Source organism: Vidua chalybeata, chromosome 2, assembly GCF_026979565.1.
Source record: "Vidua chalybeata isolate OUT-0048 chromosome 2, bVidCha1 merged haplotype, whole genome shotgun sequence".
NCBI lineage: Eukaryota > Metazoa > Chordata > Aves > Passeriformes > Viduidae > Vidua > Vidua chalybeata.
The window spans coordinates 30,957,564-30,973,045 of NC_071531.1; the positions used below are offsets into that span (position 1 = coordinate 30,957,564).

At 41.6% G+C, this 15,482-nt stretch overlaps 1 protein-coding gene and 1 long non-coding RNA gene across 4 annotated transcripts in view; one reads left to right on the forward strand and one right to left on the reverse strand.

Moving 5' to 3' along the window:
- Nucleotides 1-13,725, forward strand: part of CRACDL (CRACD like) — a 65,724-nt gene extending 51,999 nt beyond the window's left edge. For 2 of the 3 annotated variants that reach the window (XM_053935939.1, XM_053935942.1), the window contains 3 exons: nucleotides 7,700-7,899; nucleotides 9,497-9,629; nucleotides 10,502-13,725. In XM_053935939.1, coding sequence (XP_053791914.1) covers nucleotides 7,700-7,899; nucleotides 9,497-9,629; nucleotides 10,502-10,647 — 479 coding nt within the window. In that variant the 3' untranslated portion in view covers nucleotides 10,648-13,725. The remainder of the gene's footprint in view (nucleotides 1-7,699; nucleotides 7,900-9,496; nucleotides 9,630-10,501) is intronic. The other variant, XM_053935941.1, reaches the window with a different exon arrangement.
- The window catches only part of LOC128784380 (uncharacterized), a 55,770-nt gene that overhangs the window by 29,904 nt on the left and 10,384 nt on the right, over nucleotides 1-15,482 (reverse strand). The window lies entirely within an intron of this gene.

Genomic DNA, 15,482 nt, shown 5'->3' on the forward strand with positions numbered 1-15,482 from the left:
AGATTGGTCTGTGATAGCAATTAGTTTTCTTCCTTATCTACTGCCTTCTTTAGAGACCTGACCAAGCACCTCCTTGTGCCTAATTGCCACATCAGCCTGACCTGGCCACCTGAAGTCATGGGTGAATGAGGTGTGCCCACCTCCTCTGAGTGCCCTGGAACCACAACAGCTTTATTGGGAAAAGTTGCACAGTGACCCCAAAAATTATGGCCCTCTGTGAGGCATAGGAGGGTCATGGGATGCAATGAAGACTTGGCAGGGCAATAGCCCTGCCCAAACCTAATTTTAAGCTCTTTGAAAAGTTTCCCTCAGCTCAGTGAGTCAGGACCATGTCCTTTGAACTGCAAACAGGAGAAATCTGTCAAACACAATCAGCACAGCCCCTCATGGATCACATGTGTCTTATCAGGCATCTCTGGCTTCCGGATCTGCTTGTACACTCACTTCTTTTTTTTTACCTTACACCCATCCAGCCCCCTCCTAGCCCTTGACTTGATCAGCCTTTTCAAAGAGCTGTGATCACCATCAGGAGATGCTGTTTATTTATGCTGTCAGGGAGATTCTTCCCACTGCAAGTGAGGAAATCTGTGTGCTGAACAAGAAGACAAGCTGTGAAATGGTGATACACGGGGATTCAGTTCCCTTCTCATGCACACTCATTTCAAAACAGTCAGTTTGCTGTGTCATTGAGGACAGCAGGAGCAATGTGGTTCATTCAGTTCACATTTTAGCTTTTCAGCACTCTTGGTACCAAAGGAACGGGAGAGCTGATGGCATGCTGGCTTACCACGCCGGGTGAAAGCAGCACTCCTGCACCCCAGAGCTTTCTGGGGAACTAATGAGGGATTGCTTTATCTCTTTCAGGCTGCAAGGGAGCCCTTTAATGTCTGTGTGAAATTAGTCACCCCAGGAGGAGTAATTTTTAAGTTTCTGAAACTAAAGGCACAAGTCCTTGCAAGATTTAAAAGGTTAAGCTGTGTTGTTTGGGGTAAATACACTTTGCTATAAATCCTGTAAAGGGCAGAAACAATTACCATATGTTAACAGGTGTGAAACCATAAGCAATACTTGTCTGAATCTGCATATTAGGATAAACAAAAATCAGTGACTGAGGAGCTGTAGTGGGCAAACATCCTCTGAAAAGAGCAAAAGTGCTCAGGGAAGAACGATGGATGTTACGGTGAATGAAATTGGTGTGTATTGTCTGGCAAATACAGGCTCTGGAATGACAAGAGAAGTGTTTTTCTCTACATCAAAAAGACATTGCTTTAATGCTGTCCAGGCTACAGCTGAAAAACAAGCTGTCTGGGTTTTTTCCCCCCAAAAAGAAGTTGCTGTCTCAGTTGTGGCAGGCTATTTTGCAACATGGCTGTTTTCCAGCAGTGAAATAGACTTTGATGCAAACAGCAGTTTCTTGTGTAAAAAAGACTCTTCTGGCATTGGTGGTATAGATCCAATCAAAAGTCAAATACCTCTCAGAGCAGCTTAGGGAAGAAAGAAGTGTCAGAAATACTTAACCAAATCTTTAGAATAGCTTTGTCTGAAATTAAGGAATTGGGTGTGTATATATGAATGCATGTAGTACTTTAATAAACAAAGGGAAATATGTAGGCCAGGATATTCTAAATGCTATATGCATTTGTAAAGCCCTTCTTAAAATAACTGGAGTTTTATAAATGAGCAAAGATACAACAGTTTGGAATGAAATATGCATGCATAAGCAGTGTTATAAAACAATGACACTTACATACAGAGGGTGTTATCTCCCTGTGTAAAGTTGTTTGGATTAGTTTTGAGTATGTTTGCTTTTAAAACACATAGGGAATCCACAAGCTAGCTTTGCTTGCTGTTAGTGGTTTGACTTTCAAAAGACTCTCAATCCTGGCTCTGACCTTTCACCTGCATACATACAAGAATAACCACTCTTTGCAGTCCTTGCAGGCATAAGATGTTCTTTTCCAAGTATAAGACTTACATGTCATAAAGAACTTCTGCTACAATTTGTGTGCACAGAGGCTTTTAGATGTAAACAAAACAGGTCTCAGAATTAAAGAAATCTGAGGCCATCTCTAAAATAGACAAAGTTAATTCCTAAATCTCAGGGTAATGGTTAAATACGTCTTTGCTGTGTTTATCCATATAAGCAGCACACACAGAGAGGTACATTTGAATACATGAAGTTGCTATGTCTGTCAATGGACAGAAGTAGGTATTTTTTTTTCACTTACTCTGTGTGTGTATAAACCTAAGCACAATAACAAGTCAATCATAGTTCCTTTTGTACATTAAGATTAATCTATTATCTTCATCTTGTTGTTCATACAACCAGTCTGACACACATTACAGGATAATATCCAAATATCAGTGAGAAGTGTACACATTTATTTCCACAATATTTAGGCAGAAGAAATTTCATCTATAAGATCAGAGCTTTAGTCTGAGGGAAAAAAGGAAGTTGTTTTAGTAAGATACTAAGAGAAACAGATACCTGCATTAAATGGGGTTGCAGCAGGGGAGTTTTCCCCCTCTAGAGGACCACTGAGGCAGCCAGCCCTGATGCTTTCAGACTCAGTGGAGGAGAGCTCAGGGGACTCTGATTTGCCAGAGGGAATTGTGAAGGTGGCTATGGTTCACTTGGCTTCAGAGCTATCCTCAGTGGTTGGTCTGGAAGCGGTGGAAGTGGTGAAGAATGCAGCAAGAATGGCTGACCTTGTGACTGTCCCGTGTGTGTTTGTTGGCTGTGGGGAGGAGATGAAGGGAAGGCTTCAGCAGCCTCTGGGTGTGGTTTCAAGTGGCAGCGGAAGATCTCAGGAGCTTACATTAATTGCTGGCTTTAATACATGGTGACATTATGCACAGACTGGCTTGACAAGTTCTGACCTGGTATCTTTCCATTGTTGGTGGCTTATCCCAAGGGGAAGAAGGGGCTCCTCTCTTTCAAAAAAGCCTGAGGCCAAGCCGGCTCCAAGGAAACCAGGGAAAGATGCAATCACGAGGTTAAAGCTGTGAATGAATGAGAGACAAATTGCTGCCAGCAATATTCTTTATTAGCTTATGAAGTTATTAAGGAATGAGTTGAATAGCACATTGTTTAAAATAACATGTTGTAATATGAAATGAAGAATATTATTTAGATTTTGGTTTTGTTCTGAAAATCTCTCAAGTGCAACATGGAAAGAAGAGGCTCAGCCCTGCTTCAACAAAGGAGAAATGAAACACAGGGCATTTGTGGAGGCTGTGATCTGCCAAAACTGACTCAGCTTTGGATGGAGGATACCACTGCTTGGATTTTGTACTTTGTTATCTCCCCAAGAGTGGCATTTACCAGCTGGGAGTTTCTGTGTCAATTATTGTTCATGTGACACACAGCAGAAGTAGGAATTAAAATTGTCCTTTTGAGTACTTTTGGTTCTACTCTGGCTACCCAGTTCCTTAAATGCTGTACTTTGCCACGTGGTGAACCATAAAAGCACATGGACTATCCCATGACTGGATAAGACAGAGCTTGTTCAAGGTAATCAGACAGTCATGATCCCAGAAAGATGTGTGAGCAGCACTTCCCTTGAGAATAGTCACTTCCTGAGAAAGCTTTTTGCTTCTTTGTATCCCTTAGGGTACCAAGAGCTTCATAGGACAGTCTCAGGTCACCTTAAACTGCCAGCTCTCTTCACCATACTATCTCCTGAATTACTTCACCACCTTTCATCCTTCTGGCTGGAACAATGGTGCATATATACTGCCAAGAAACCTTATCTAATTGGAGGTGGGAGGATGTAAAGGACCTCTGGGCAATGGGAAAGAGAATAAATAGTGAATATGCCTCTTCTACCTCTTACAGTAATCCTGGCCGACAGATGAGGTAGGAAATCCTGTGTGCATTGCATCTGATGTGTTTTTTTTCTGAAGATAAGGCACTTCCTCTGCCTTGCTGCCTGTCTGGCTTTCTGCAGCAAAGACTGTCAAAGGAACAAGGGCAGAATGTAATTGCTTAAAGATACAAGAAAGGCTCTCCCAGCAGCAGATCAGCTCTTGATCCTTTGTAGGTGATACTACTCTGCTGTCCTAAGTTGGCCTGTAAAGATACATATAAAATCTTCAAGATTATGATGAAGAGCTTTTGTTCCCTGCTATCAAAGGGACATTTGGATACCATCCCTTATGGAATGATACCTGGCTCTAATTTGGCTGCCTTCTAATTGGCATGACTAGGATGTCTGGCATCTCATCAGGGAGAACTGCCTGGAGAGTAAGGGTGCTTGGTGCCTTCGTTAGAGCGTCTGCCTTATGAAAAACATTGTTATAATACCAGCCTCCAGACATATCACTGCAGGACTGGGAACCCTGTTGTCTCAGGCAATGCACAGTGAAATTACAGCAGGATGAATTCTAAGTTCATGAGGATGACAGAGAAATGGAAGCACATGTACCAATAAGACCATTTACATGTAGTGCAGTAAAAGAGCCAGGGCACAGCATTCATTTTGTCAGTGTGGATTGTGTGGTTGAAGCAGAGAAGGAAGAACCTTGATGTTTACATAAAGCTCCCATGGTGTGACAGGGAAAATGGAACAAAACACAAAGGGGGATTTGGAATCACAGCAGCTAAGATGTATATCGCTAGCAGTATCAAGGCAGAAGCCAGGTTCCCAGTATCATCAAAAACTGTGGGTGGATTGAAAAAGACCTTCAGGATAAAGACATTGGAGTTTTTGAGCTCCAAGACATTACAGACTGTGAAGGAAGGTAAAGAAGTGGTGGAAGAGGATGCATGTAGTAGCATGTCTGCAGCTGTACAGCTAGAGAGCTGTTCCTCAGCTCTGAGGAACATGGGACATCACCTTCAGTCGTGGCAGCTCATCCGCATGCCATGGGAGTGCTTTGGGAGCTGATGAAGCACAGCACCTGGTTTTACTGGGCAATGCACTAGTAAGTCCTGCCCAAATTGCCCACCACCTGAAAAGGTGCAGATGGCTGCAGATGGGCTTAAGGGCATGGCTGCAAGCAAAAGAGGAAATGTGATGGCAGATGCATTAGCAGATATCACATAATTTCAACTATGTGACTTTACTTATGAAGATCCCAATGAGGTTTGTCCTAAGACAGAGAGAAGATTGTCTAGCAGACTTTGACTTGACTGTCTTGGAGAGCTGTGGAACTTAAGGACACTGACTAACATGTACAGAAAACCATTCCAGGTGAAGTGGTGTAGTCCTTCCATGTCATGATGCTAACACTGTTTCATCTCAAGTGCCAGCTCTGACCATCACATTTGAAGGAGATTTGAGCAAACTAGGACAATTCCTAAAAAAGAAAGAATGATCTAGAGAATATGATTAATCAGAAAAGTTAAAAAAGTAGGGAAAATGTGGTCTAAATCTTCAAATGCATAACAGGCTGTTGCAAGGAGACTATGAGTAATCTGCTCGTGTCCATAGTGTGTAGGAGAAGTAGTTATGGATTTAAATTAGAGCAAGGAAGATTTTACTTACCCAATAGGAAAAAAAAAAAAAAAAAAGAAAAAAAAAAAAAAAAAAAAAAAAAAAAAGAGCTGTGCCATAGTATAGGTTGCCTAGGGAGACTTTGAGACCTGTCCTGTTTCTGGAGAGTTAGATACATATTTGTGAGGAAAAACTTTCTATGAAACTGATCATTCAGCTGATCTTGCCTTGCAGTTGAAGGATAGACTACATGACATATTGAGATCTCTCCCACCCTTATTCTTTCTCATCCTGTAAAATGAGATAAAAATGAAGCAATGAGAGCCAGTGGAAGGCTGATTGGGGAAAAAAAAAAAAGACAGTGATTGGAAAAGGATTATGGGAGGAACAGCTGTTGTTATGCAAAGATGGAGGTTAGGTGGGATGCAGAGAATTGGAGTAACATGCTGTGCAAGAGGGAGGGAAGCCTCTTCAGTGTTCAGGGACCCTGTTTTATCTGTGCTGAATTTGCACAGCTGGACTTCTGAGTTGTTTCTTCCAGAGGTTTTTCTGCAAGACTGTATGAGATGAACGTGAAGGGAAATGAAGGCATCAGCTGGGAAAACATCTTCTTTGGTGTTAAAGCATGGGTTTTTTTCTCTTTTTCATTTTTTAGCTGACATAGGCTTTACAATGTTTTCTTGTTCAAATAACTACTCTCTCTCTGGTGAGGTATAAAAATGACTTGAGAAAATCCCTGAGCAAAGCAAGTTTGTGGGCTTTCATAATATGCCTGTGTTGGCAGACTCCAGCTCTTGGGAGTGCATCACCCCTTTTATCTTCCATGCCTTCATGAGGCATCTCAAATGCCTTCAGAGGCATTTGCCTGCTTTCCTGATCAGGGCCACATTCTGCCAAACTAGACCGTAGTGCTCCAGAAATGTGTCTGACAGCTGCACAGGGTCCCGTGGCTGGCTCTGCTGTCAGCAGAGCAGCCCCCAAGGGACCCGAGGGCAGTAATCCTTTCTGGCAGGGTCTGCCTCCTCCCGGGTTCCTGAACAGGATGCTAAGTAATAAACTTTTCCAAAGAGTGGGACCACACGTGATTTGAGGATGAGAACCTTAAGTTCTGCTCTGCAAGAGTCTTCTGTAAATTTTGATACACCAGTGACCAGAACTGGCTGGGAAAGGTGAAATCAACCTTCTTGTGTCTGAGGTTGTTAGTCCTGTTCTTGTTCCTCATTTAAACTACACAGAAGCTCTACCATTCGTTGGGAAACTCAATTTTGCGTTCACCGTGAGTCAAAAAATGGAGAACCAGGGGGATGGAGCTGCTGAGGCTCTTCTCTTGACTGAGTTCTGTTCAGTGAATAGACAGGATTTCCCTTCTCAGAATATTTGAATACAGGGTATTTCTCTTTCCCGTAACCCTGGATTCTGCACGTCCTTGGGTAGCAGTTGTGAGGTCAGTTGTGAGGTCAGCAGTTGTGAGGTTGACTTTCTTCTCCAGAAATTGTCTTTCTTCTTTTTTTGTCACTCAAGTCTCATTTCTGGTAGAGCACAATGGAAGTTACTGGCCCCAGTGAAGACCATGGTCAGCATCAGCAGGGATAAGTCAACGTAAACCTCATATCAAAAGACCAGAAAGTCGCTCTGTGGTTTTAGCAGTACTTCTGTGTGCTCAGTCACCACAGACTGCTGTGCACTCACCCATGAGTGAATCTGCACCTGCAGACTCCACAGAGCTGGGGCGGGGGGGGGGAAGGGGGCTGCTCCTAAAGGGGTGGAAGGAAGGCAGGGACCAGACTAAGGCACGGGCTGCTGCTGCATGAACATCAGAAGAGTGGGAGCTGAGGGCAGCCACAGTTCGGAAAAGTTTGCCTTTGCAACGCCACAGTCCCTCTGTATCCACCTTTGAATTGTCTGCTGCTTGTCTCTACGATACCGTGGAAGAGGGAGCAGAAGGGGCAGACCTTGGAAAATGGGTAGATTAGAGAAGTTTGATTCATGTTTCTGCATCTCCCTCATGTGAGAGCAGTGACACTGCTCTCCAGTGTCACTGGACAGCTGAAGAAAGATGCAAAGCATTTCTCACCAGTAGAATGATAACTTAAACCTGTGAGCATGGGAAAATTGTTCTCTGGAGACCAAACTAAACAGAATTCCTATTTATCCAGGCTGGTTTCATATCCTGGGACCAATCAGTCTATTGAGAAAGTATGAGCTGAAGCTGATTACAATTCTTTTTCCTCTAATCATGTACATAAATAATCTGTCAACAGAGAAAAGTGGGCCTTCTCCCATGGCTGCCAGCGACTCTGGAAGAGAGCCTCACACTCCTACAGAGCCAGCCTGGATTTCCATTGCAAAGCAAAAGCAGAGGGCCATGCATCAGGAGAAGGAACTCGACAGCGAAAAGATTGTGGCTCCAGATAATAAGTCAAATACAGAGAAACAGAATAAAGGAAATGAACAAACAGAGGTACTCGCAGTACAAATTTGTGATGCTTTTGTATCACCTCCTATAGTATTCTTTGGATCTACTGCTATGTTACCAGTCATGCCATAGTCATTACAGATACTTAATAAGTGTAACTGTAACTAAAAAAGACACTGCTCTTATAAATGTGTTACAGATTCAAAGTTCTCTGATTGTTCAGAGAACTAATTTTGTGTCCAAGAAATCCTGGAACTCTGTGAAATGTGTAAAAATTCTTGGCATACCTACCAGATCTAACATGTGTACTGCATGCTGAAATATCCAAAAGGAAGTGCTAAATTGTAGTCTTTGATCCTCCTCAATGCAGAGGAAATATGTTCTCTTTTAACTATCCTTCTAAGCACAGCCTTTCATTGAACCTCTTATACCTCCTGACTGAGCTAACACTGAATGAACAGCTTGGTCCCAGAAGCTCCTAGGTAACAATTTTTAGAGCCCTGAGAAGTGAAATAGGATAAAAATAACATTTGCATTTGCAGAGAGTGCCAATATATAAATTCTGGCTCCTTGTATATGGATGGAGCCCAAGTGGTGCCATGGAATATGGGCTGACACTGCCTCTTCAGAGATCCCGTGCAAAACAGGGTGATTCCTGTAGCTAATGATCTTCCCAGATGACACAGCTGTGCCTGTGGAAGTCCTTGGCATGGATCCAGAGCACTCACCTGCTGCCTGTTTTGTGTCCTACACAAATAATAACTCTGCTCTGATGCAGGAGCCTATGTGTCCTATACCAGTATAGCATTCCCGGTGCAAATGACCTCCTTTCTTGCTTCAGGTGGCACTTCTAAGCACCACAGACAGGTGTATTATATCCTGGAATAAGAGATGGTTTCTAGATGATGAAAAATAGCAGTGGTTAGATTAACAAGAAATAATAAGATGTCTAGGCCAACTTCTGAACTGCAGTAATGCCCAACATGATCCCAAAATACAGTTCCTGTGTCAGAACAGGAAACTCCAGATTTTAGCTGGCAATGATCCCTGATATTCATGCCATGCATTTTATTTCCCTATAGCAGCTAGCAGAGAAACATGCCAAGATGCTTCTGACTGCAGCATGTGAGGCTTGGTGCCACTGTACTACTCCCACTTTCTCCCACATGGCACCAGGCACAATCACTTCAGGGTAGTTTTTGATACTGGCAAGAAAATCTGTTGGAGGATATGTTTGACTTCTTTTTTATGAAAAATCCATTTACCACCAACTGTCCAAAAATACAGTGCCCTAGCCCACAAAATTTGGGAGATGGAGGGAGAACATGAGAGAATGAGGCTGTTTCCAAATCCTGTGTATGCTTGTAGAGATGTGCAAAGGACTTGGAATACATTTTGCATTGAAGACTATAATTATCTACTCATACCATTGTGAGGGATAGTTTTAAGTAGTAAAATGGAGTATCGTGGATGTTACATGAAAACACTGTAACTTTCTGAACAGGTGTCAGCTCAAGGGAAAGGATGGGGACCAATGTCTGCTGAACTGTGGCAGGCTCCCCATCCACTACTTTGCTTGTGTTCTTCCAAACTGAACTTATTGTCCCTGAATTACTTGGATGTTATCCCCCTCTGTGCCTAGGGGCCAGTGAAACAACAATGGAGTAAACCTTCACACTTGGCACCTAAAGCCACTTCTGAAGAGCAGAGGAAAGACATAAAGTCTGAAGAGAAGCCCCTGTTGAGAACCAGTTCATTGTCACATTATGTCCCTGGTAAGAAACAAAATTCTTAAAATATAGGCTGTTACATCTCAACCTTGTCAGAAGAAATGCCGCCTGAGTGTGCTACAAAAGGAGTAGGGGCTAGATCATAATCTCTTCCTCAGCCCCACATCAGCCAGGGCAAAGAGTTGTCTCAGCACACATGTCTGGGGTTTTATTTGGTGGTTTTTTTTTTTTTTTTTTTTTGAGGTTTTATTTATTTATATTCTTTTGACCACTTTTATTACAAACAAAAGAGTAAAAAGGGGTAGACAAAAACCTGTGTTGAAAGAAATGCGAATCAAGAACTCCAGGCCCTTTCACAGGACAGAGGCCCAAATGCACTATCCCAGTGTAAAATGTAAATAAAAATATTTACAATAGCACTCAATTTAAATGTGGCTTCCTCAGCAAGCTGAGGAATGGCGCGATCACAAACTGTCTGACCATCAGTCCTCCCACAATGAGTTTGTTATAAATCTCTTTGGTAAATTAAAATTTGAAAGAAGGGCAGAAGTTTTGAAGTAATAAAATTTCTGTGAGTTGAGGGCTGAGTAAAGGAGGAATTCACATGTGAATACTGTAGCTAATGAAAAGACTCTCTCTTCTTTGGCCTGGGTGTTAACATAGGGCACAACAAGGAATCCAGGTCATCATGTTGAGTTTTGGTAAATTTAGGGAATAAAATATATTAGTGATGAGAAAAACATTGTATTATTTAGAGCACAGAATGGTAATTTTCTCAATAACTTATTGCATAAGAAACTTCCATGTGAAATGTAAAGATTTTCTACCACAGGGCAAGGCATGGGAAGTATTTAATAAAAGAGCGTGTTTAGTTGCTCAGCCGGTAAGTGTAAAATGTCCATGTGCTTTATTCCCAGTAGCTCCATCACCTGCACTGGTGGATAAGGAGGAAATAAGCCACTTGAAGAAAGCCAGTAATGCTGCTCCCAGTCAGCCATTGTGGATGGAACTGGCCAAAAAGAAGTCTCAAGCTTGGAGTGATATGCCGCAGATTATAAAATAGAATGATGCAAACACAGAGCATCTTTCATAATGAAGTGAACTACTTAACTGAACTCCTACAGACCAGCTAATCACAGTGAAGAATCTCTTGATACAGAAGGGTTTTATTTTACAGCTGTGGAGAAAGTGTGCAATAGGTGCAGTCAAAAAGTTTACCTTCAATTTTGTAGCAATCAGAATTGCAATGGCAATGGATTACTTAAGTTATGCTAAGGACATACTTACACTTTGGAAAATAAAACTTTTGCCTTATGTATTTCCTGCATTTTCTGCTTTTACTGATTGTATCCAAACAGGATCTTTGCTAAACTTTGCTGAACTTCTGTTGTTGCTAGAAAATTCTATTTGTTATGGTTTTCTCTGTTTACAGTTATAAATTGTGCACTTACATCCTGATTCTCTTGATGTGTTTCACTGGAATCACATGACACACTTTCTACCAAATCTGTTAGGCCCATGGATAGCTGCTAGTGAATACTCCATTAAAATGTGTTGATTGAACTTCAGGTTTGCCTAGCTAAGCCAGTGGTACAGTTTCTGGGGTTAGGTTGCTTTTCAGGAGGCACAAATATGCACATTTATGTGTGATCATGAAAAAAATTCTCAGTTCTTTCTGTGAGCAACCTGGGTTCCACAGTGTTTTCAAGGAGTAAGGAAATGGAACTGCAGTTGGAAGCTCATCAATGCATTCACAGTTGCTTTCCTACCTGGATTCATCTGTCTGCTTTCCTTCCTTCCTGTGAAACCTTATGCCCAGTCAGGAGAATGGTATTTGTAACAATGGTCAATATGAATTGAATTAAAAATTAAGAACTGAAAATCCTGGAGCTAAAGTTCAAACTGAAAGGCCGGGGAAAACTCTGAATTTCATCACCGTGCCAGCTTCACATATCATCCCCCACATAATCTTAATTCCTCATTAAAAACCAGTAATAATTCCTCATTAAAAACCAGATAGCATGTCTGTACTCGACTACCTTTATATAACATCCTTGTGCTCATTGGCCTGAGTCTCCCCCACAGTTTGTGACTCCCACACGTGAAGTCTCCTAGGCTCTTCACCTTCACTTGTTTAACAAGATTGACAAGATAAATAATTTACTGCTGATTGACTGAAACTACTCTGAACATATTTTAAGACTTCCCTATGAGTTAAAGAAGCAAAGGACAAACCCTGTGATGCCTCACTGCTAAGACAAGCATTTAATTTCGTGTGTGCATGGGTGAAGTACTACCTTAGCGCTGCAACCCCTAGGTTTATTTATGTTTATGTTAGTGGTTTTGTTTTTATATCACATTACATTCTCTTTGGAAAAATGTGGAGAGACTTTCGGAAACACAGGATTTTCTAGCACCTGTATTTGCAATTTTGAAATCTTGTCTTCTCTACAGAGGCGGGAAGGAAAACCTGAGCCCCTCTCAGCAATGACAACTGCATTTAGTAATGAATAAAGAAATAGAGAGTTGAGCACATGAATATCCAAGACGCTGTTAAAGGTTTTCAGTCAGGTTGTCTTTCATTGTTAAAAACAGGAGGAGGAAAAGCTAGTTTGGTGTTTGTCAGAGCCTGAGGACAGAGCCAGTGAGCCTGCACTGCTGTCGGGCTCAGCCTGCATGGCTGCGGGGGTCCTGAATGGGCCCAGACCTGCTGCAGCCCATCACAGAGCTGTCAGTAGCCCTGACTCAAACACTGTTCTGCCAGCTGTCCCAGGGTTTCCTCCATCTTACAGATGGCAAAAGACAGTGTGAGATACCTGCTGAAATCACAAGTGGCAAGACAGCTCTCTGTCAAACAGATCCGCACCAGAAATTGTAACTTAATTACAGGACATGCAGCCTTGGGCTCAATTGCCCGGAGGTTGATTGCGCAAAAAAACTTTCACACTTCTCCCCCATGAGCAAACATGCACAGTCCTTAATCTCAAGTGATATTTTTTTCATTTTTGGTATTAATATTCTAGGACCTACACTAGAAATTGACACATTTTTGAGATACATTAAAACCATCTTCACTCCCTCTCTTTTCAAAATGCTCTTTCTGAAATAAAAAACTAATTAGCAAAAAGTGTAATGTTAAGATATGCTATTGCCTTTTGTAACAATCTTGAAAAAAACCCTCAGTTTCTCTATTTAAGGAATATAATATATAAAAAAAAGACCAAATTTGGACCCTCTAATTATTGCTGCCCCATGGAAAGGTTTTCAGAAAATGTAGTTAAAGGTACATTCTGTCTTCTTACAATTCCCTCCCTGTTTAAAACAATTAAAACTGCAAGAAGCTTTGCAATCAGTAGTCTTCATATCCTCCCACCACTGCAATGGCCTTGGCCTTTGTGCAAGAGAAGCCACTTGGCTACTGAACCTCTGATATGACAGCCAGGGGAATTTTTACTTTCTCATAGTGTTGTTCTGACTCCAGATTTCTAAGACAAAGGGTCATGCAAGTAGGACTTGCTATAGGTGTCCTGCAGCAGGTAGGCAGAAAATAGTTTTAGGACTCATGTATTTTTCTTTGGTGAAATTGCTCATTTGTGGAAATAGAAAGATGCAAATAAAAATATAGTTCTCTCCTCTGTATGAACAGTGAGTTATGTTACACACTCAATGCCACCAGAAAAGCCTTTCAGATCTGATCAGCTTTCCTGAGGACATCATGATACTTTTCCAGCTGAGAGACAATATGACTAACTCAGGCTGATCCATTTTTCTCAGGCAGCTGCAATATATATTGTTGGAATACAACATCTAACAGGGAAATTAAATGTAAAAATTCGCCTTTTGTTCATGACTCATGCACATAAACTAACAGAGTTGGAATTACAGTCAAAGAACAACAACAAAATGGACTTGAAAAATAGAAGTTTCCTCTTCTAGAAGTGCTGCATGAGACATCTTTGGCTTTCTGTTTAATGAGCAAGGTGCCTTCCCAGTAGTGAAAGGCCTCACATAATGAAAACGAAATCATCTATCTTTCTATCATCTATCTGTCTTGTGTCTTTCAGCACAAAAAGCCCTAAATTTGATGATTTATGCAGTTTACTAGTTGGATTACCCTAATCAGCTACCTCCCAATGTTTAGTAATTTTGTGCCAAAAAAAAAAGCACCTAAATGATTTTAAATGGACAGTGAAGTGCGATTTTTAAAGGTCAAAATATCCTGTCAGTCTTTACTTTGATATGGTGTTTTGCACTGTGCTGCCTTTGACAATAAAAACGGTTGCATTTTTTTTTCAAGATGAAGAGGAATATAAAATCTTGTTTCCAGTGAAAAAATCCAGCAGCAGTGTAGCAAGCAGCTTGCTGTAATTTTGCAATGCTATTAATTCTGTCTTAGTCTCAAGGAGCACAATAAACTTGCCAAAATGTTAGCTTTGTGTACATGATGAGCCCTTTGCTGTGGGTAACAAAGGTTTAATTATAGGATTTTGTGTTTGTGGTTAGAAGATAACTTTTGTACTGTTACAGAGTCAAAAAAAAACCAAACCAAACCAAACCAAACCAAACCAAACCAAACCAAACCAAACCAAACCAAACCAATGTGAACACTGGGCAGTGCTGTGTGTCTGTAAAAACCCTGGGGGGAAGGTAACCCTGTGTGATCCTGCACAATGGGGCTGCCTGGGATTAACTCTTGTAGGAGAAGGCATTTCAGCTCCAGTTGGGCACAGGTCTCACTCAGGCTCACATACTCCCAATGTCTGCCAAGATGCTCAAGTGACAGAACACACTGAGTTTTTGTAGCATGGGATCTTTTATTGTCTGACTTCACAAAATAAAAACCACATATAGATTTTTTTATGGATTATTACTCACAGATAATTCTCTGGAGCATGTTTCTCTTTGAAGCTGGGGACTGATGGGACATGTACTCACAGACCATTCAGATCTTGTTTTGCAGTATTCTTGCAGATTCTAACTCTCTATATACACTGGCTATATTCCCAGAAGAAAATCACTCTAGCTCACTTAAGGCAATGTAAATGGAGATCATTCTGGGAAATGCTGAACTATCTCCCTCTCCAGGATCCCAAATCTCTCTCTTAAGAATTGTTAGGAATGCAGCTAAGAGCATATAAATATTACTGAAGCAAAGTGATTGAAGACAATTTTCCTTCCTTCCATCTCACTCACCATCACACTGAATACTTTCACTGTTGATTTTTTTTTGCTTTGCTCATTTACCTATGCAAATAATATGAAATGATATATTTTGCAGGTTCATAATTCCACTGAAGCAGATTCAAGGTTGCTGAGCAAAGTCCTGTGGTATCTTAATTCATTGTAGCCAGAAGTCTCCACTTTTTCCCAAATATGGCTTGATTTCTCAAGTTTAGAATTGACATGTAAATTATTACCCTCCCTTTGAGAGTCAGTTCTTCCTGAGAAACCTCTAATTAAAAAGAAGAAAAAGAAAGAATTCTCTGTTCACTGTCTACTAAAAAATTACACTTCGCACCAATGGGTCCTGCAACAATTACCAGCACATGGCTTTTACACTGGCACTTGTCACCCATGCTGGCAGCTCTGGGACAAGGCAAACAGGCCATCCATGCTGCTCTTGGACCAAGCAGCAGAAAACCATGGTCCCATCAGAGATAGTGAGGAGGCAGAGGAACCTGGCAAGACCCTCCTATTGCCCACCGTGATCTGTGCTGCCCTCCCCAGCCAGCAGCTGGTACCAAAACACGCTGAAGTGAGGCCAACATTTACACATCTCTGGGGTCCCACTCCAGTCATGGGACTGTTTGTGCAGGTGGCAGTCCAAGGTGCTGTGAAGATTTCAACACTTTATCAGAAATGAGCAGTTGCTGAACTGCAGAGCCAAGTTTGTCCCAA